The sequence below is a fragment of the Dromiciops gliroides genome, chromosome 2 (assembly GCF_019393635.1).
Source record: "Dromiciops gliroides isolate mDroGli1 chromosome 2, mDroGli1.pri, whole genome shotgun sequence".
Taxonomy (NCBI): Eukaryota; Metazoa; Chordata; class Mammalia; order Microbiotheria; family Microbiotheriidae; genus Dromiciops; species Dromiciops gliroides.
In genome coordinates, this window is record NC_057862.1 from 342,163,752 (window position 1) to 342,186,853 (window position 23,102).

The following is a 23,102-nucleotide window of genomic DNA, read 5'->3' on the forward strand; positions in this document are numbered from 1 at the left end:
GAGGAATCAGGAGATTACATAAATCCTGAAGGGTAAATCAAAACGAATGAACAAAAGTCCAGAAAGGCAGCCAGTTAACTAGGAGACACATCAAAGCGAAAGGATAGGATGGGGGTAAGGAGTAAAAGAAGGAGGGCACAGAAAAGCAATCTGGTCTGAAGACATGGAGGCCTAAGCCAAGCTCTGCTCCAGGCAAGAAGCTTAATGTTAGAGCACAAACCCAATACAGGGTGTAGAACTCTTGTCTATCAAATAGGGAAAGCCCCAAAGCCCACAGATAAGCATCTGGTAAGAAAGGAAAGTGAGACAGCAAAGAGGAGGGAAAAATCTGGTCACAACACCGAACGGCCCCTTTGAGAACCATAGAATATTCAATTAAAGCTAAGTCAATCAGCTGTGCACTGGGCAAAATGATAGAAATACAAAGAAAGGCAAAAACAATGATGTAACATGTAAACGACTACATACCAACAAAGGCAGGTAGATCTGAGTTCAAATTCAGCCTTAGATACTTGCCAGCTGTGTGACCTTGAGCAAGTCACAAAACCTGTTTGCCTCAGTATCCTCATCTGTAAAATTGCAATAATAACAGCAACTTGCCTCCCAGAATTGTTGTAAGGTTCAAATAAGGTAATGATTGTAGGGCATTTATCACAGTGCCTGGGCACATGGTTAGCACTCTATGTTAGCTGCTATTAATTATTATTATCATTATTATTGTTATTGTTGTTATTAGTTATTATTATTACATATCTATATCAGTCAAATTGGAGATAATCCCAAAGAGAAGGGACTAACATTAAGGAGAACCAGGAAAGGAGTGGATTTTAGCTAAACCTTGAAAGAAGCCAGAGAAGCTAGAAGGTAGAGGTAAGGAGGAAAGAATTCCAGGTATAAGGGACAGCCAGCAAAAATGCCTGGAGTTTGGGAGATGGGATGTTATGGAGTAAGTAGGAAATCTCTAGTACATGAGCATCTCAAGATAATAATTTTTCAAAGTATTGGGCACAGAAATGGAGTGACAAATGTTAAAAACAGTGATTACCTTCAAGATGCTTATATTTTACGCAAATATTTAAGCTGAAAGGGGAGCTTAGAGAATACTACAAAGCCCTAGTTTTAAAGATCAGGAAATTGAGGCCCGGAAGAGTAAAGTTGTTTTCCCAAAGTTGTAGAATGGAAAGGCTGTAGACCAGAGCAAGGCAAATGGGTCAAACCCAATTGGATAATTAGATCATTAAGAGGTCTGGGCAAAAGAATAGATGAGAAACTAAATAAATGAGGAATGAGTAGATGGCATTTAGTAGAAGAGCAGATACTAGATCTAAAGTTCTAGACTCCCACTCTAGAAGCCTGTTTCCAATCATTAGGTACCCCCCCTCCCTCCCCCCACCCCCACCCCCCGTGGGAAATTTCCAATATCTCTAGAGTCAAAGGTTTAAATGACACCAGCCTCCAAGAAATAACCCCCACCAGCGTCCATATACACTTTGAAAAAGAGATTTAAGCTCAACAATTATGTTTTCTTTTGATTTGGTGAGATTGCAAGCAGAAAGGGGGCTGTTTTGCTACAACTTAACAAGTGTTTGCTACAACAAAAAACACATGGATAATGAGAGTACAGAGGTCCAAGGTAAAGATGGAAAAAGCACAAAGAGTACTAGGCTCCATAGGTTCTTCTGCAATTTTGTTTTCCATGCTAATGTTCCCCATGGAAAACGTACCATGTGCTGTTTGTCTTACAGAAGAAGATCCCAGAGATATTGGAGAAAACTGGCCTGATGAAGAAGAGACCAACTCAGTTCTGATAGCAGTGGGAGTGGATTCCACAGGCAGAAAATTTTTTTCAGGGTCAAAGTAAAGGGGGATAAAAAGCCTAAGAACATGGAATGCAGTATGGGGAAGGAATGAGAAAATTTAACAGAGAAATTGTATTTTGTCCGACTCACTATGAGTCTAAACTAAAAAAATCTGAGGAGTTCCTCAGAAACGAGGTTTGAGGCAACAGTACACAACCAAGTAAGGGAAGCTTAAGAGGCTGCAGGCCAGTGAGGCCTCAGCAGAATCATCCACCCCAACATATGATAATATATTTATGCAATGCAAACCTCAGACCACATAAAAACTCTGCAGTAAGCAGAGGACTAACCTTCTAAATTGCTTCTCAATTTGGACATGCTGTTGGGAACAGGGTCTACAGTCCTCTTATGGGATAGCAGGCCCGATTAGGAAAGCTGGAAATAGATGAATGGAGGGACCACAGAAACAGCAGAGTCCAAACCCAACACACAGTCACCCTCAGGAAGAAGCATGTCCCTATCCCTTACCCCTCCACCAAAGTAATGTATTCCCAGGCAGCCAATGTGCTCAGGAATGCAATACCCACACTTTTTTTTTTTTTTGGTGAGGCAATGGGGGTTAAGTGACTTGCCCAGGGTCACACAGCTTGTAAGTGTTAAGTGTCTGAGGCCGGATTTGAACTCAGCTACTTCTGAATCTAGGGCCAGTGCTCTATCCACTGCACTACCTAGCTGCCCCAATACCCACACTCTTGCAGGTAGAAAAGAAACTCTGTGTGTGTGTGTGTACACATACACACATGTTTAGGAGGTTGGGCAGTGGAGGCTTCAGCAACGAATGAGAGCTAAAGAGTTCAATCTCTTATAGAAAATACTAAAATGTAGTTCATGTGTCTTAGAACTGGAAGGGATCTGAACTAAGTCATCTAGAGACAAAGCCCCTCCCTTTACAGAAAAGGAAACTGAGGCCCAGAGAGATGAAGATCATACAATTCAATTCAAATGCATCCTGGTGGTCCAGCTAGAGGTAGCCTACTTTGACTGGCCACCTGCATCTTAGGGCTAGCTGCTCTCTTTCTGCCACCTTTCTGGCTTTGATCTTCACAGACAAGAACTATCCAGAGCAGACACCATGAACTGAACTGGTAACAGCTCCCATGTTTACTTCTTTTTATACCAGCTCTTGTGAAGTGGCCCAGGGGGCAGTTATTTTTCTGTGTTGTTTCTCCTCCTTAATCTCAGATGCCAACAGTAACCCTTAGAGCCAGGATTGCAGGCAGGGTGGTACTGCAGGCTGGCCTGGCATGGCACTAGAGACAGGGTACTTGAAACAGGAGCCAGGGATGGGGTTAGGGGGCTCAAGGGCATTATTTCTCCCCAACGTTAGGGGGAGTAACTTTGTATGTTTGTGATTATACCTTTTGAAGTAAATATTCCTTTGCTCCACTGAGTTGCATTTGTTCTCTCCTTGTCTGTCTCCCCCCCCTAGATTATGAGCCCCTTGAGGGCAGGGGCTGCCTTTGCCTCTTTTTGTATTCCCAGCACTCCTCTGTACTGTGCCTGTCACATAGCTAATGCTTAATAAATAAATACTTGACTGACTGATGTACTCACACGGTAAAAGGCAATGGCAATAAGAGGAAAAGAGGGGGAAAAGAAGACTATCTAGTAAGATCTTAATAAATGTTTGTTAACTGATTGATAAAACCAGCCCCTGCCCTCCATGAGCCTAAAAGCGTAGCTTGAATTCAAATCAGGTCTTCTGGCTACAGATCCAGGGTGTCTTTTCCACTAAAATACAATCCCCCACATTACATGAGTGTCCTCTTTCCAAATGTTCTTCCCAAATAGGATAGTCCCATTTAAATTTAAGGGTGGAGTATTATGGGTAATGGATTGCCTTAGGAAATAGACCAGAGTGTGCCACAGCAGGCTAGCCCTCTCTTACTAGTTCACTTAGGGTCTATAGTGTCCTAGAAAAGCTTCCTGAAGAAGGGGGATTAACCCCCAGGAGACAACACATGCCTTCCCAAACCTGAAAGAGTTAAGACCATCTTACATAATGAGGGTGGAGTACACTAGTAAATACAGCTGTTTCAAGTAAAAAGCAATAACAGAGGCAGACACGGGAAGTCAGTAAAAAGGAGGTATTTAAGGAAAGATAGAAGGAATGAATGCATTTTTTTTAAACCAGAGACAGAAATTCCCCCATGAAAATCCACACTGAAAATAAATAAATAAATGAATGAAATAAAGAATTTATTTAAATGAACCACAAGCCAACACACCCCTGGAAAAGATATAAACCACTTTAACAGTAATCTTCACTTAATAGAAATGGGGCCAATCAGCGCAAGTTTACTGGGAGCAGTAGGGGAGACCATAACATTAGTCCAGCCAGGCAAGACTGTCTAGACTGGGGTAGAGAGAAGAGTGAGCAAAGAGCATGGAAAGGTAGCCTGAGATCATCTAGCCCAGTTCCCTTATTTTACAGATTAGGAAACTGAGCCCCAAAGAAACAAGACTAAGGTTGAAAGTCACATAGCTAGGTTGTGAGGAGAGTGAAACCCAGTTCTCTACTAGCATTCTGTCCCCTGTTCTATACTGCTGTCTCCTTAAGTATAAGTCACAAAGCCAAACTTCAGGGAAAACCAAAGCTTCCATTATTCTTTCCTTGCCTACTGAAAAGTATCATCATTTCAATAACTTCTTTAGTCTCTAGTGGCTACAAATACTGGGACGCTAGGTCCTACCATCCAGCTGCTCAGGGAGCCGCCTGGTTGACCTTGGAACCATTGTGGTCAAGTGAGGGAAAGTCTATGACACAGTGTTGGTTTTTATTGGACACAACCGCCAGGGAAGCTTGCCGTCATCTGGAGTGATGGAGAAAATTAAGTTACCACATTCTCACGTTTCAGCCTTTTGCCGTTTTCCCTTACAAACAGGAAATGTTTATTTAAATACAGCAGTCTCCAGCATGTGCTAGGGCCAAGCTAAAACCCAAAGATGTCCACTCCTGCCCTCACTCCTGCCCTTTGTTGTCGGGGCCACCACCTCTCTGATGGTGAAAAATGCCCCCCCCCCGCCTGTCTCTTGGCAGGAATGGGGGGAAGAGAGCCTGTAAGAGTTCATTTTCATGTGTCTTTCTCCCCCCCCCCTTTTTTTTTCCAGGCTGAAGTTGTGGTTGGAGAAGAATCACATCTGTGGACTTCTTTTATACTTTAAAGGGTAAATGCAACATCTGTTTACTCTGGGCTACATGGTAAATGTTTTCATTTCAGCCACCATTCACTTCCTCCCTTCTCAGTCCCTATCTTTGCTGCACAGATAATAAATTACACCAAAATCTCGGCTGTGTTTATTTAGCTTTCTTGTGGGTGTCACCTCCTTAGTTGGGGGAAAAATGAAAGTAGTTTATAAGAGACAGTAAGGGGTTCTTTTCTCCTATGAAGTGCTGACATAATGATGGGGAAGCTGGAACACAGACCCCAGCTCGGATACTCATTTAATTATTGGCAATTTAACAGGATTCCTTCAAATCCCTCTAAAGAGGAGTTCAAATGATTTTCCGAGTAATCCTTATTTCTATTTTCACCAAAATTATATTGTGAATAAAAGTGCCTTTCAGATTTAAACATACAAAAATACTCAAAGCAGCACTTTTTATTACAGCAAAGAACTGAAAACTGACAGGGTGTGCACCAACTGGGGAATGGCAGAATAAATTGTGGCATATGGATAGAGTGGAATTTTATTCCAACCTGAGACAGTATGAAAGGAAGAATTTCAGAGAAACCTGGGAGGACTTGTATAAAATGATGCAGAGTAAAGTAAGCAGAACCTGGAGGTTAATTTATACAACTACATTTTTTTTTAATTGAAAAAATTAAGAGCTCTGATTAACACAGTGGCCAACCACAATTCCAGAAGGCCAACAAACAATAAAACAGGATTCTTGATAGAGAAGCAAGAGACTTGTGGTACAAAATGAGATGTACATTTTTAGACTCTGCCAATGTATGAATTTTATTTTATTTTTTGCTTGACTATGCTAATTGCTTACAGGATTTTACATTTCTTAAGGAGGACTAAGGGGAAGAAACACTGATAAAAAAATAGCTGGCATTTATACATTTTACAAATATCTCATTTCAGGGGCAACTCTGTGGTACAGTGGATAAAGCCCGGACCCTGGATTCAGGAGAACCTGAGTTCAAATCCAGCCTCAGGCACTTGACGCTTACTAGTGGTATGACCCTGGGCAAGTCACTTAACCCTCATGCCCCACAAAAAAAAAGAAAGAAAAAGAAAAAACCCAAATATCTCATTTTATTCTCACAACAACCCTTTGATGTAGGTCCTATTATTATCCCCATTTTACAAATGAGGCTGAGAAGTAATGCCCAGAATCATCATATAGTGAGTAAGTTTCTGAGGCCAATTAGAGTTCAGAGGTCTTCTTGATTGCAGGTCCAGTGCTCTATCCACTGTCACACCTTTTCCTGAAAAACTGTCACTGAAGCATTTTTTTAAAAAATGCATATAAGTGAAAAATAAAGTTGAAAGCTAAATAGACAAATCAAGCATCTTTGAACCTACCACAGTGTACATGATAGAGATTTGCAATTCCACATACAAATCTTTCTGTTCTTCTTTGCATGTGAAACACTATCGATGCAGTTTGTCAAATTAGGATAAAAATAAAAATTTATTTTAAAAGTGCCTTTTGAGGAAGAGACAGTTGATTCCTGAGGGGGGCAGGACCTATGGGAGAAGGAAGGAGAAGAGCAAATTCTTCCTTATGAAAAGGTATTTTTCATCCTTTCAAGTTCAGAAAAAAAAATGGATGCAAGGCATCTGATTTCAAAGCTCACATAACTGTTACTCATGAAAGAAGAGCCATGGGGAAGTTTAAAAGCCTCGTAGAAAGAAATGTAGTTTCTACTCTCATGCCAATACTTTGTATTCTTTAAGTTAAGTCCTTAGCTTTCTTTCTTATATACAATTGAAAAGAAACAAACAAAAATTCTTCCTTGAAGAAACGGTTATTATGGTGAGGATTCTGGGAGAGCTTGTGGAGAGGAAATTTCACAACTAAGATTTCTTTGGGTCTCAGATAAGGTAAGAAGCCTTCCTTCCCAGAGGGGCCTGTTTTTCACTGTTTTCTTCTTCCTCAAACTGTGGTGGTAGTTTTTAATGGGGGGGGGGGTAATACTCCCATAGAATGAAAGTTCCTTCAGGGCAGGGCCCACTTTAGTTTTGTATATCCACAGTGTCTATCTAGTACAGTGCTTTGTATGTAATAAGTGCTTCATGAATGTTTGTGGAATTGCATTGAGATGGTGGGAGAGGGGAAGAAATGGAAAGTCAGATGCTATGGAAAAAGTGATAGATTGACCAGCTCCACATTCAATGATCCAGCTGCCACAAATTGGATGTTCACCTCTAGACTTTGGTCAGGGAGGCAATAATGCCCAGAAACAAAGGCAAACAACAGGGATGATGCCTAACCACCCATACTGATGGCTCCTGTACAAGGTGAGATGTTTTAATTATCTGACATCCCTCATCTCTTTTCGGAGACAAAATAATTCTATAGAGGAAAGTCTTTGAGATATTTATCATCCCTATTTTACTGAGGAGGAAACAGACTCAGAAAAGGTAAAACATCATGTAAGTATAGGGGATTAATCGGGGGACTTCCCTGCTCAACCAAGTTCTTTAATAGGACATATATAGTCTTTGTCAAGACTTTTGCTTATATCTTTCTATAGAAGGCACGGAAATACCCCCCTTGTTACCATGAGGAGGATGCCTCTCAGTACCTGGGGATGAAGTGATTGGCTCAGACTGGGGGTGGAGGGTGGGAAGGAAAGGGGAAGGCACAAGTATTTATACAGCACTTATATGCCAGGCATTGGGCTGAGCACTTTACAAATATTAACTCATGGGGATAGCCAGGTGACACAGTAGATAAAGCACCAGCCCTGGATTAAGGAGGACCTGAGTTCAAATCCATCCTCAGACACTTGACACTTACTAGTTGTGTGACCCTGGGCAAGTCACTTAACCCTCATTGCCCCACAAAAACCAACCAACAAACAAACATTAACTCATTTGATTCTCACAACAATCCTGTGAGATAGGTCCTCATTTCACAGTTGAGGAAACTGAAGCAAGCAAGGTTAAGTGACTTGCCCATGGTCACAAAGCTAGTAAGTGTCTGAGGTTCGATTTAAACTTCATTCTTCCCCAGTGCCAGGTCCAATGCTCTATCCAATGCACCACCCAGCTGCCTCAGACTATTGTGGGACTTAACTGTTTCCTTTTTGTCTTTGTATTCTCATCACCTTGTACAGTGCCTGGCATACAGTGTTTGACAAATGTTTGTTCATTGATTGGACTGTTCAAGGAACAACTATTTCCTTGTGTTCATCTCTAACAGAAAATCTTCAACCAAATACTCCCCTCTACTCTCCCCTTTTCAGAAGACAGAGTAGAGCAGAGTTAAAAAAGGACCTGTGTCCTTGGGTACGGGAGGGAATCTCTTACCCAGGATCCACTATGGGTTGCTTTGGGAAAGAATATGTGAGAACAGAATGTGATTTCACCTACGGAGCCCTAGTAGTTCCCAAGTTCTTGGTCCCAAACTTGGAGAGGCAGAGGCATGACTGTCTTAGTCCAAGAGAAGGCAGCCATGGGGAAGAAAACCATGTGGTATGTGTATTGGAAGTTCCTGAAGCCCATCTTCTGGAGGAGTTCCAAGAGTTCCTTAACCCTTAGTCTCCCGGATATATGACTGGGGAGGGGGGGCGGGAAAGAGACAGTGGGGAGATAAGGATTCCTGGGCAACAAGATCCAAGAATACAGATTTGATTTCCTAGGCAGAGTCAGACTTTTGGAAAGAGAAGAATCCAGCACAAGTATCAGAGCTTTAAGATTAGCAAAGATTGTAAGCCACAACAGGGAGATGGGAAAGACTTTGCCTTTTCCTGTTGCTTTAAGTGTGAGTTATTTGGACTTCAAGTTCTGTGTTCTTTTCACTAAATCACTTTCTCCTTTCTCTTCAAACCCTCCCCTTCCCCCCCCACCCCGCCCCCAGTTAGGAGTCATCACTGTTGAAGAGCCTAGACTAATCAGTCCAATCAGAAATTAGAAAACACCAAGAAATTCCAAAGCAGATATGACAGGGAGTTGTACTTGGGTCATGGATGGTGAGAAGAGGGAACCTTGCTGTAACATGGCACTCATAGCTTGGGACAGACTGTTCTGCAAATACAGCAGGAAAAGGGGCACACTTTTGTTGACTTTTCAGCTCTAACTCAATGGACAGTGGGAGATGACACCTCAGAAGTACAGATTTTTACTTTCTCCAAAGTGGATATTTTTCGACATGGGCAAAAAAACAGAGTTAAAGTCAACACAGTGGCCATGGAGTAGCTGTCTCCATCTCATCTAGAACTCCATCCAGAGAGTCTGTTTACAGATCTTTGCCTACACTGACACTTGTTACATTAACACAAGATCATAATTGTGGCCCAGAGCAAAGAGGAAAGGAAGCATAATTTATAAAACAAGCCACCCAGCCATATCAATAAAACAAATATTTATCAGAGAGTCATTTCTGTTTAGTGGAGAAAATAACAATAGACTAGCAGGCAAGAAACCTGGGTTCTAGTCCAGGATCTGCCATAAATTAGTTATATTTCTTGGATTGGACTAGATAATATAAGCCTAAATAACAACTATTATTATTATTATTATTATTATTGCAGCTGAGATAGAGCACGCCCTGAAGTCATAAAGATCTGAGTTCAAATCCAGCTTCAGATATTAGCTTTGTGGTCACTTAACTTGCCTCAGTTTCTTCAAATGTAAAATGAGGTACTATTATGTAACTGCTAATTGTTATTATTATTATAGAGACGGACATTTATACAGCATTTTAGTATTCATTTTAAGTTATTTCATTTGATACCCATTAGAATAATTTCCCCCATCAGACCATAAACTCCTTGAGGTTAGGGGACCCTCTTTGGTCTTTTCTTTGTATCCCCAGATCTTAACATGGTGCCTGGAACAGAGTAAGCATTCAATAAATGTTTAATAACTGACTGACTGACCGATCTTCACAACAACCTGATGAGGCAGGCAGGATGATCTAAGGCCTGCCTGGGTTCGATTTTTAATTCAAGCCACTTATGAACCATGCAACCTTTAGCAAGTCATTTAATCACTTTTACCTTTCCTGGCTTTAGTCTCTTCATTTGTAAAAGCCTCCTTGTTCCATGCTTTGTACACAGTCGTCACTTAATACATATTTCTGGAAATGACCTGAATATTATTTGATGATGCATCCTGCCAGGCTTAATGCTTGAACGATAATGTTGAGGCCTAGGAAAAAAGCTCCCCAAATTGGAGTAAATCCCCACAGAGCACCATTTTTGAGTAATGCTAAGACTTGAGTCAAGATGGGCTAATATGAACTAATGAAGACCCAAGAAAGATTTGAAGAGCACTGGACTTAGAAAAGTCACTTCTCTGAATCAGTTTCCCACCTGTGAAATGGTGATATTTTTGCACAATTCAACCTCACATTTAGGTCGTGAGAAAAACACTATGTAAACTGTAAAGCTCTGAAAACCGACCTAAAAGGGAGCTGTTAGATTTTATAATCGTTTTATCCTCACCCTACCTCCACTTCAGCTTTGTGGGTCAGACACACTCTGGACCACACAAACCGTCCTCTCATACACATGGAGAAGACTCAAAGAGTGGCTGAGCAAGGAAGGAGCAAGGAAGCCCCTGTCATTCATGAGTGTTGCCCTCGTCCACTTCTGGGCTCGGCTCCCTAGATTATTACCCCCTCTTCCCACCATCTCCTTCCACAATCACTGTGGACCACAGCAAGACTGCCTCCGAGGTCCCAGAGAGGTCCAAGTTTTGAATTTTGTTCAAGAATAAAAATGATAAACCTTTCCAAAATGTTGACATCTGAAAAGTAAATATTTGGTTGCACAATTGGGGTTAAAACGAGGGTCAATCCATCAAACTCTCCGAGTGGCTCCCCACTGCCAAACACAGAAGATAGGAAGCTGAGTGCGGTTTGTAAGATTATAACGCTCCTCTCATTTAAGGAGCCCGTCAGCATTTCCATTCTAGATCCTACTTTTTTTTTTTGAGGCATTTGTAACCGAGCCATTAAAAAACAAAACAAAAGAACCCGGATTGCAACTTGGCATCTCAAAAGGTCTGAGCTCCGAAAGGAGGTTTTTCTAAAGAACCCCTTCTAAATTCATTGTGTTCCTCTGAAGTTGGGCAGGCTCTTTTTCATATGCACACGTTCAACTTAACTTGACATGGTAGTCTCCTGATGACTAGCCTCGGAGCTCTAACCAAACTCAATGTCTTTCGTACCGACTGACACTGACACCCACCCAACAGGGTGTCAGTCTCTCTGAGCCGCACAGAGCTTCTTGCCCCAACCCAAGCTCTGCTCCATTCCGGGTGCACTCCCGTTCTTAGCCTGTTAGAGCAGCCCCTCCCGGTTCTAGTTCCTACCACCAACACTCAGAATGGCAGAGCACAGCCTGCTGTCCCCCAGCAGGCAGGGAACTCCTGCCCACCTGGCTGCAGACCTGAAAATCAGCCTGAGGATTGTTGGGAAAGGGAAACTGGATGGGAAGGTTGACTCAGCTCTCCCATGGAAAAAGAAAGCAGTCCTCGGTCCAGACCTCCTCCCGACGGGTGCGCTGGGGTTGGTCGCAGCAGGACAGCCCAGGTGGGTGGCCCGGGTCTGGTCAGAGAAAAGAAGAGGACTAGGGCGGGGGGTGGGGGAGCGGCGAGGGGCTACTTACAGGCGTTCGGTGTTGCGAGGGATCCCTCTGGGCACCGCCCGGAGGCCCAGTCCGTGGCAGTCCACGCTAGCAGCCGAACAGGTACACTTGGTGGGGCAGGCTGAGGCTGGGGGCCAGCTCAGGGCGCTCAGCAGTGAGAGCACCAGAGCCAGAGCCCGCCAGAGGCGCGCGGAGCCGGCTCCTGTCCGACTGGGGGCCATGCTGTCCGGGGGCCCAGGCTGGCCGCGCTCGTGCCCGCAGCGCAGCACAGCACCCGGGGCCCGGCGGAGACTGTCCCGCCGGCCGACCGGAATGCAGCCGAGCGCAGCCGCTGGAGTGGTGGCTGCAGCGGGGAAGGCTGCGGCGAAGCAGAGAGCCGGCAGCTGGGCGCAGCGCAGCGCAGCGCAGCGCAGCCGGGGGCGGCCTCGGGCGGGGGAGGGAGTAAGGGAGGGAGTCAAGGCGCTGGAGAACCGGCGCTCCTGCCTGAGGGGGCGGGGCAGGGGGCCCTCGGAGGCTCGGAGGCGGGGGTGCCGGGGAGCGGGGACAGTCCTGAGCTCAGGCGCACGGGACGCTAGTGGAGAGGGGCGCACGGGGCGGCAGGGGCTCCAGCCACGGGGCTCGGGCTGCCCCGTTCCGCATCGCCCAACCTGCCCAGGTGGGAAGGCGGGTAGCTAGCTGGGGTCCTGCCGCTGAAGCTGGAGCTGGGGGTGAGGGATTGGCTCGGGCAGGCTGTCCGGAGCGCGGCGGGTGGTGGTGGCGGCAGGAGCGGCGGGGGCACGGGGTGGGCGAGCGAGCTGGACGATTCTCCTTCTCTCCATTCACTGAGCAGGGCAGACACAGGAGACGTGGGGCCCACCCCTCCCGCCCCCCCAAAAACGCCAGCTCCGCCTCCTATTGGCTGCGCCGCTTGTGATGTCAAGTAACTTGGGAACTTTGCAGAAGCTACCGCGAGTAAGGACGGGAGGGAGGGAGCTAGTGGGAAGGGGTGAGGGGGACTCGTAGTTGGGACAGGGGGCGTCCAGGTGTACAGGACCGTCTCTGAAGGTAACACCGAGTACTGCTCAGAAACACACCCAAATCACTGCCTGCACTACTACTACTACTACACACACACACACACACACACACACACACACACACACACACACACACACACACATATCAAGGGCCCACGTTAGTAGAAACGGTGAAGTTGGCATTTGTTTCCTGAAGCTTCAACCTACGGGGGCTGAGCTACCTTACTCTCCCTGATACTCATTCTGGCTGGGTGCTTCATGCTGGTGCCTGGTTCCGCTGTCAGAACCTGCTGTTACCAAAGGCTGTTAAACTCATTCACAATGAGGTACAAATAATTGATAGCGTTTAATCTCTTGCGGGGGGAGGGGGGTTGCATTTTACATTTCACTGGCTCTGTGAACTCATCTTTGTGGCTATTCCCTCCAAAGGTCTCGATCACAGATCACAGTTGATGCTTCAGACCTGCCTATCTGTCTCGTGAAAGACTACTTGTTCTCCAAACAAATTCCTCAACTGGTATCTACAGAAAATTGCTAGAGGTCTTTTGTAATTACTGTCATGTGAAACAGTGTCAGGGACGTGCTTATAAGTAGACAGAGTAGGCAGAAGCCCACATAGTGTGATTTTAGGGGTGCCTTCCCTGAAAGGCTCCTTCCAAGAGCTTTTTAAAAAGGCATTTTTAAAAAGACTGTTTACAAACCTTTGCATTTAAGCTTGAAATGGAATTGGTTGGATCTAGAAAATCTAAAACCCAAAGCATTTGAGAGTTAGCCCTGGGAGTCTAGGGTGAGAGGTGGGTTGCTGGGAAATGTGTCAAGGATTGACAATAAGGACAAAGGTAGGGCCTTAGGTATGATTGACTTTCAAGCCAGCCAAAGAAATAACCCTTTCCTTTCTGGGAAGTCATCCCTGAAATCTCACTTTCATTAACTCCAAAGGCTGTTGTTTCAGCCATAGTTATTACCCGTACCCTCCCACTCAAACAACCAGAATTCATGCACCTTCAACATGCTTTCATATAATTGCACCCCAGTGAATACACTTTCAAAACTGACACTAACCCTTCAGACTCCTATCCTTTACCAACCAGACACCTTATTGAACTTCAGTTTCTTCCTCTGAAAATGAGATGAGTTGGGCTGTATTAAAAAATCCCTAAGATTCTTTCCACTTCCTACAGTGTGGGATTTTATGACCCAGTGGGACCTTCACTCTTCAGTCAATCATACCTAAGGCCCTACCTTTGTCCTTATTGTCAATCCTTGACACATTTCCCAGCAACCCACCTCTCACCCCCACCACTCAGTGTACCAAAGCACTCAACCAGGACATGAAGCAGGAATGGAATGACAGGGAAACTCTGCTAGACTCCCAGGGCTAACTCTCAAATGCTTTGGGTTTTAGATTTTCTAGATCCAACCAATTCCATTTAATTCAATAAACTTATTAAGATCCCACTATAAGCAGAACATTTTGCTAAGTGGCAGGGATATAGAGAAGGAATATGACCTTGTCCTTGCCCTTAAGAGGTTTGGTGAGGGGGGAGGGTGGTTATGGGTTGTAGGGAGATGAATAACTACTTCACTGAAATTAATTGAAGTTTTCTTTTTTTGGGGGGGGGGAATAACAGAGAGAAAGGAAGGAAAATCTAGACTTATTTGAGTCTGACTGAGACCTGAAGGGTCTGATCCTAGTACACACACACACACACACACACACACACACACACACACACACACACACACACATATACAGGCTCTACTTAGGGACTCTGTCTCCGCCTAACTGTCTGTCTGACCGTCTCACTCCCATTTTCTGATTTGCACATTCCTTTTTCTTCACAAATAGTAAAAATGTCCAGAAGCTTCTGCATACCACCCCCATTTAGTTTCTGGGACTTTTCCTGAGGACCACTGTGAATTTGTAGTGGAAGCAGCATATGGATTATTGTATAAAGACACACACACACACATTCCTCCTCACCTGCATATATATGCAATTGACTGCTTTTGCTTTCCAAGAAGCCTTACTTCCACCTACTCTTGCTGTGGCTTCCTGTGACTTGGTTCTCTTTCTGCAGTGGCATCGCCCTCTGGTGGCCAGAGAGATCCTCCGTTTCCATCCTTGGGGTGACTTCAGCGTTTAAGAACTCCAAGCATCTTCCCTCTCTCCCTCCAAAATTCTCCTCCAAACCTTGAACCAATTTAGTACCAAGACTGAGGCAGATGAGAGAATTGGGCAAGGGCCCAAGGGCACAAAAGAGTCTGAGACTGTCTGGAGAAGAAAGCATTAGGGTTTTCTTTGTTTTCCCAAATGTATACTAAAGCTTTCCCCCCTTTTTCTGCAGTCCCAGTTGGGCTGGATTTTAGACTGTCTCTCTGCTACATTCATACCACAGCTGGGGGTGGGGTGTTTTTCACAAAGACCTCTGGGGAATATTTCATTTGTTGGATAGAATCTTTAGATGACTTTGTAAAAGTTAAAATCTATTTTTCATGGACTTGATTTCCTTTGCAGGAAGAAGCCAGGAAAGTAAGGGAATTCATTGCCAGGGAAGAGGAAAGTGGAAGATATATGAGGAACTGAGAAGAGCACCAGGCAACATATCTCTTTCCCTTAATATGTATCTATAGTGCCTACAAAATCTGGCAGCCCCTACCTAGAGTACGCTGGACATATCCCAAGGAGATCATACTGCTGGGGAGAATGTCTAAAGATCAATGATTAAGATCCACAGTGTAATTTAACAGGTGCCAAGAAGATGCACCTGTCCCCAAAACATTTTTCCTCCCTGCTGTCTGATACTTGAAATTGCTGTGAGGGACTTTTTTTCTTAGAAATTCATATATATATATGCAGGAGAAAGACCTTCTTTTTCCCAAAAGGTCAACTGGTCCAGCTGCTTGCTTTAAAACAGGTAAATTGGTATTGTAGCCCACCCCTTTGGACAGATGAGGCAACGGAGACCCAGGTAGATAAATTGATTTGCCAAGGTTCAGAAGTCAAATCTCGTCCTCCCTAGTATAGATCCCCATTAAGATGCAAATCCCTTGGGAGAAGTAATCATATAAATTGGTATGTGGGAATGAATTCCAGATTCTTAGAGCAGGTTTTTGATCTAGGGAAAGGGAACGAAAAGAAGGAGAGCTAAGGAATCATGGATTATAACAGTAAGGTTGGGACATGACAAATATTTTAAATGAAATCCATCCTAGGGTTCAGGCCAGCACAGCTCTTATTTCTGAGAAAGGTCAAACCACACTAGTGAGCTCTCAGATTCTTCCTGGGAGTAGATGATGAGTCAGGGAGGCTGGCAAAATCTTTAAGCCAACCCAGTCTGTTTTACAACTTGATTGTATTGAGCCTACTGACCCCAATAGGAGAAGCTCAGCCTCTTCCTTGCAGTTTGGGAGCCACAATTCTTGGATAAACTTGATGAGTATTCTTGCCATCTGAGGAGAAGCAAAAGTGAAAGGCAAAATGGGAAGGGGAGTGATCACAACCGTGCCTTGCCCTTTCAACGCTGCAAGTTGCAGACTTTTCTCATGGTTTAGCTGTGCAGAAGCCATCACCAGGGAAATGGTTCCCCAAATGTGAAGAGTATTAATCACGTAATTAACCAGGAACACCTGCTCATAAAACAAATCCTGAGGGGAGTGGGAAGGGAAGGAGGAAGCTACTAGTAGCATCCAAAGTGGTGACTGCCCTAGGTAGGCACTGGGGGCCTGAACCAACTCTCCCACTGCCTGTCAGGTTTATGGATTGTTTGGAAAACACCGGCTTGGTTAACAAAAAGAGATTAGCACACTCTCTGAGCTAGCCCTTTAGTGCTTTTTCGCCTTCTCAGGCTCCTTAGACTAAACAGGAAGGGTCAAGTTAGGTCTTACCCAGACGAAATAGGAAAGGGAGCATGCTGAGGTAGAAAGGACTAGTCACCAGGAAACCACCTGAGTTCAAGTTCAAATCTGTCACTTACTGGCAGTTTGACAAATCATTTCACTTCTGCCAGTCTCAGTTTCATCATCTGAGTATGCAAGGATTCAAATACACAAGCTCTTTAAAAGTCTATAAATCTCGCAATGATTCCAGGCAACCAATGATGAATGAATGCCCCCTCCTCCTGACAGAGACTGATGTGAAGACAGAGACACATATTTTCAGATGTGACCAATACACAATATAGGAATTTGTTTTGTTTGACTTTGCTAATGTTCTCTGAGAGTTTTCTTTTCTTTTTCTTTTTTCCCCCAGTGGGAGATAAGGGAGAAATTTTTTTAAAACTTTTAATAAATATAAAAATATAATTTTAAAAGTAAAATTTAATTTAAAATGTCTTTGATTCTACATGTTTGCTTATATGACATGAAATTACAGACAACAGGAATGTCTGTATGCTTAACCCCCAAATGCTGTTTTCATTGGCTTTCTGAAGCCCAAAATTCATTTAATGAGGGGAAAAGCCTTTTAGCAGCCAATTTGAGATCAGGCTTAATATAAAGATTACCCCCTAGTCAGCTAACAATGTGGAAAAAGCATTGGTGTTGGAAACCGAAGAGACTCTTTGCCCCTTTTTGTCACTCTGTGACAAAGGACAAGTCCCTTAACCCCTCTAGCCTCTTCTGTCATATGCACATAATAACAGCAGTCCCTATCTCACAGACTTGTGGAAAGGACTGAATGAGATCAATTAATCAATCAACAAACATCTATTAATTTTTTACAATGTGCCAGGTGTCATTCTAAGGTTCAATTATAGAAGTAAAGCATTCCCTATCCTCAGGAAAGTTACTTTTTACTAACGGAATATACAATTTTCAAAGTTAAGTTAAACATGGGCTACATACAAATTAAGCATGCAGTGATTGAGGGAAGGGCCAGAACAACTGAAGGAATCAGGAAAGAGGAAGCGTTTGGACTAAGCCTTGGAGGGGGGCTTAGGATTCCAAGAAGCAGAAGTGGGGGGTGGGGTTGAGGGAAACAAATTCCAGGAATGGGAGACAACCTATGCAAAGGAAGAGGTGGAATGTCATGGAGAAGGAACAGTGAGTAGACCAGTTTGACTGGAGTATATAATGTGTAAGGGGGAGGTATGTGTAATCAGCCTGGAAAGGGAGGCTAGAGCCAGATTGTGAAGGGGTTTTAAATAACAAACAGTAGAGTTTGTATTTTTTTTCCTAAAGGCAATAGGGAGTCAATGTGTGTAAAGTACTTTAATAAATCTTGGGGGCCCTATAAATGCCAGTTGTTATTATTGACTTACATTCACACTGAAGTATACATGACTGATATCAGACCATTGTAGAGAAGGCTGGGGAAGGAGGGGAGAGCCAGAGGGACTTGATTTCCTGGGATAAAGGGACACAAGGTGGAAGGGGGCCTCCCAGAGTTCAGAAAGGGCCTCAGCCTCTTTCCTAAGGTTGCCTGGGGGCAACACAGGCTAGCAAGTATTAGTAACATTTTCAAGGCCATGGATGGAGGTCTGACACTTTACATACTGTCCATGGCTCTGGCTAGCCTTCTGGGAAGTAATCTGTCCAGTCTTGGGGAAATTGTTCAGTCCTGTGTTCAGACGAGACATTTTGTCAACTAGTTTATTAATGCTAGTAAATATAATAGAGAGGGGGTGAAATCCTCAGTCAATTAAGTTCAATTAAACAATTATTAGGAGGGGGAGGTGTGAAGATGAAATAAGCTGGACTACACCATTTTAGATTGAATTTACAATCTAATTTCAATTTAATATTAGATAATAGGGGCAGCTAGGTGGGGTACCGGATAGAGTGCCAGACCTGGAGTCAGGAAGACTCCTCTTAGTGAGTTCAAATGTGGCCTCAGACACTTCCTAATTGTGTGATCCTAGACAAGTCACTTCACCCTGCTTGCCTCAGTTTCCTCATCTGTAAAATGAGCTGGAGAAGGACATGGCAAACCCCTCCAGCATCTCTGCCAAAAAAAAACCCAAACGGGGTCATGAAGAAGCAGACACGACTGAAATGTTGCATCCCTTTACACAGTAGGTATAGAAAATAGTGTTTTCTATACCATTAAAATTAACCTGTCAAAAAAAAATGTGACATATCTTAAATGTCACACAAAAGCCCAGATGCCACATGATAGAATAGATAGAATGCTAGGCTTGGAATTGGGAAGAATAGGATTTGGATCCTGCCTTCAATATTTGCTATGTAAATCTCAATATCCTTATCTGAAAACCATCTCCAGTGATCTCCCAGATCTCTCCCAGGCCTTTCTCTTGGATCCCATTGCCCTATGAAAATGGAAATAAAAGATGTTCTTTGTCCCTATCTGACAAGTTGTAATAAAGCTCAAATGAGATAACATACATAAAATGCTCTGCAGATAAGAGGGCTATATGAATGTCAGCTGTTATTATTATCTAAATCTGATTAATATTCCAATATACAAAACCAATTAGATTATATATTAATTAGGATCCTTTTTCTCTGATTCCATTAAATTGTTTATAAGTAATAATAGTTTTTAATTTTATAAGAAATGTGGAAGAGCCTTCCACATTTTTCTAGACTCAAGAGCTATGACAAAATATTAAGCACCTACTATGTGCAGGGCATTAGGTGCTGGGGATATAAAAACAAAATGAGGGGCAGCTAGATAGCACAGTGGTAAAGCACCGGCCCTGGATTCAGGAGTACCTGAGTTCAAATCCGGCCTCAGACACTTGACACTTACTAGCTGTGTGACCCTGGGCAAGTCACTTAACCCTCATTGCCCTACAAAAAAAAAAAAATGAAGAACAAAAAGTTCCTGCCCTTAAGAAACTTCTATTATATTGAGAGAAAACTATAGGTATGCAGATTGAACAATATATACTATATGCAAACTAAATTCAAAGTAATTGGAAGAAGAATGCCAACAACAGAGGAAGGGGAGAGGTATATAAGGGTATCTGAGGTGGCACTTGAACTGAGGTTTAAAAAATGTTATGAATTCCAAAGGACAGAGGAGAAGAAAAAAGGTATTCTAAGCATGAAGAACAGGCAAAGGCATGGAGGCAGGAAATGGAATATAATATACTGGTAATAGTAAGACTGGTTTGATTGAAACACAGAATAAATCATGGGGAAAGATTAATGTTAAATCAATCTGGAAAGATATATTGGGGACAAATTGTAGAGTACTTTAGAAACCCAACAGAGCATTTTATCCTGGGGCAATAGGGAGCCACTGAAGCTTCTTGAGCAGTGGAGTAACGTGGTCCGATCTGATCTGTCCTTTAGGAATATCAATTTGGCAGATCTCTGAAGTGCTGGTTGGAGGAGGGAGAAATCAAAGGCTAGAGTACCAACTAAAGCTTGAACTAGAGTGGTGCCCACATAAGTAGACAGATAAGAGTAAATACAAGAGATGTTGTGGAGGTAGACTCATTGTGGCTAAGACTACATAGCTAATTGGTTATAGGGGTGGGGGGAGTGTAAAAAGAAGTATAGAAGATGACTCTGAGGTTGCAAACTGTGGTGATTAGATGGACAGTAGTACCCAGGACAGAGATAAGGAAGTTGAGGAGAAGAGCAAGGTTTAGTGGAAAGGGTAATAAATTCTATTTTAGGAATGGTGTTTGAGATGCCTATGGGACATCCAGATAGAATTGGCCAACACATAGTTTGGTGATAGGAAAATGGACCTCAGGAGATATATGAGGGCTGGATATCTAGATCTGAAGTAATTTGCCTAGAGATAATAGTTGGACCATTGGAAGTTGAAGAGAATACCAAGAGAGAAAATATAAAGGACAGAAAACCAGGGTGGAACTACCTGTAGAGTGTGGGACTTAGATGATAACCCAGGAAAGGAAATTGAGAAGCAGGCAGTCAGGCAACAGGAGAACCAGGAAGGAAAAGAGTCACAAAAATTCAGGTAGACCGAATGCTTAACAGTGTCAAAACTTCAGAGACCCAGGGAAAGATAAGAACTGAATAAAGGCCATTGGATCAAGCAGTTTAGAGATCATTAGCAACTTGGTAGAGATCATTGAGGCAATGAAGTCAAGGAGTGCTGAATGCTTTTTTTAGGAGTTTGTTGAAAGGGAGAGAAAGAGAGATACCTTAAGGGGATGGCAGGGTTGAATAAATGTGTTTTAAGGATGGCAGTGTTCTAGGCATATTTGCAGGCAGCATAGGCCAGTGGATAAAGAGATTGAAGATTAGAAAGAGACAGTGATTGAATGCCAAGCTTCCCAAGGAGATAGGAGGGGGATAGAATCAAGGGCACTGGTAGAAGGACTGACCTTGGCAAAAAGAAGGGCCCCCTCCTCTTGAAGACAAAAGCCAGGGGAAGGGAAAGATGTGGAAGCTATATGAGTTGAGAACTGTGGAGAAGGACCTCAATATGAATAGTCTCTATTTTCTCATACAGAATTATCAAGGCCCAGATCTTATTGAAACTAGCAAATGCTTATCATTCCAAACAGAAAGTACAATTAGAATCCTGCTTCATGATTGACTGACTGGCTAATTGTTCTTTCCTACTGTATATTTGGCAGGTAAGTATATACCTGGTCTGGGCCTGTGATTTCATCAGTGTAGGGAGATCTTCTTTAGGGAGACTCCCTCCACCTAATTTGCAATGCAGATAAGCCACTCCTATGTAATTTTTAGAGAGTTACCGGGGGGCACAGAGGTTAAGTGACTTCATGGGATCCCAATCAAACAGCCTCATTTTAGAGATGATAAAACTGAGACTAGAGAACTTGCCATGGATGGGGTTTGCCCCAAATCACAAAGGTAACAAGAAGCCAGGATGTTCTGGAATAGGAAATCTTCTAACTCCTCATGAAGCGCTCTTTTCCTTCACACTGGTTTATTTATTGACCTCCTGGTCATTTAGCCTATATGTATCAGATATAGGACTTGAACCCAGTTCTATCTGACCTCATAGCCAGCCCTTCTACATACTAGGCTAACTTTGACATGCTATGTGTATACAGCATATACATATACAAGGTGTCCCAAAAAATTTATTGTGATTTTAAGCTTGTAACAGCAAAATCATCCTGGTTGTTTGTGATTAAATTTTTTTTAAATGGAAAAAAAATTATTGTTTTGCTGCTGAAAAACACTATGTACCCTAATTAATAGTAATAATAATAGCTAACATTTTCATATCACCAACTATATGCTAGGCACTTTATAATTATTATCTCATTTGATCCTCACAACAACCTTGGGAGAAAGATGCTGTTATTATCATCAAATGAGGTAACTGAAGTAGAGAGAAGTTAGGTTACTTGCTCAGGGTCACCTTTTAGTATCTAAGGCTACATTTGAACTCAGATCTTTCTGACTCCCAGCCCAGGGCTCTAGCCATTGTTACTTACCTGAAGAATAGAAAGGACTAGACAGAGTTGAAGCTCCCCAGACCCATGAAAATGAAATATTAGGCTTGCTCAAGCTAATTGAAAAGTATGTCTTCATGGAGAAAGATCACAATGTTATACTGAAATCTACCTCTGATGGCTATATGTTCAAGATTCAATTGCATATAGTGTGGATGTTACAGAGGAATAAAGAAAACAAACATTTATTAAGTATTTACTATATACTGAGCATTAAGGACCTATGCTAAATCTTTTGCAAATATTATCTCATTTGATCCTCATGACTTGCCCACACTGTTGTCTGAGGCTGAATTTGAACTCAGGTCCTATTCCTGACTCCCAGCTCTGGTCTTAGGCACCTCACCACCTAGTGTGTGTGTACACACACACACACACACATATATATAATATATGCCTATGACATTATTGCTTTAAGTATGACATTTAATACAAGAGGCCAAATCAGAGTCAATATTCTTTCAGACCACAGGCAAACACGTCAGGTTTCAGACACGGGCCAGTACCATTTATTTTTTCCTAATTTATTTGCTGCCCTCCAAGTGTCATGTTGACTGTTAATGGGAGAATCACTGAAATGTGTGTGTTTCTCACTGCCTTGGTGGGACTGAGGGGCCTGTCAGTTTACACTGTATCCATGTCGTTTTAGCTGGAAGCATTTTACCCCTGGTAAATCAAACATGATTTGCATTTTCATTATTTCGGTTTTCGTTTGGAGCCATAATATGCCTCAAAGCAAATCAAGACAAGGCTTCACCTCCCTTTCAGGTTGCAGCGCGTTGTTCTCTCTGTTTTGATCTTACTACCGCCCAGCAACAGCTTTCTGGGGTTCCCCAATCTTCTCAGACTCTGGCCCTCCCCGCCACCTTCCACATTACCCTGAATTAGATCCCTGTTCTATATACAGTAAAATGCTCAGAATTTGAAGGCTGAGCATCTGGGTTCAGATTCTGGCACTGCTAATTAGCATCTTTGTGACCTTAGCCAAATCATTTAACCTGTCTGTGCTTCCTTTCTACACGCTTCTAACCTCATCTCCTCCCCACCCGCCAATTTATGAAATGAGAAAGTTGTGTG

The 23,102-nt window shown here is 43.1% G+C and overlaps 1 protein-coding gene across 1 annotated transcript in view; it reads right to left on the bottom strand.

Annotated features, from left to right (window-relative positions):
• Positions 1–11,990, bottom strand: part of SLIT3 (slit guidance ligand 3) — an 815,836-nt gene extending 803,846 nt beyond the window's left edge. The window contains exon 1 of the mRNA XM_043985299.1: positions 11,657–11,990. Coding sequence (XP_043841234.1) covers positions 11,657–11,856 — 200 coding nt within the window. The 5' untranslated portion in view covers positions 11,857–11,990. The remainder of the gene's footprint in view (positions 1–11,656) is intronic.
• Between the last annotated feature and the right edge of the window lie 11,112 nt (positions 11,991–23,102).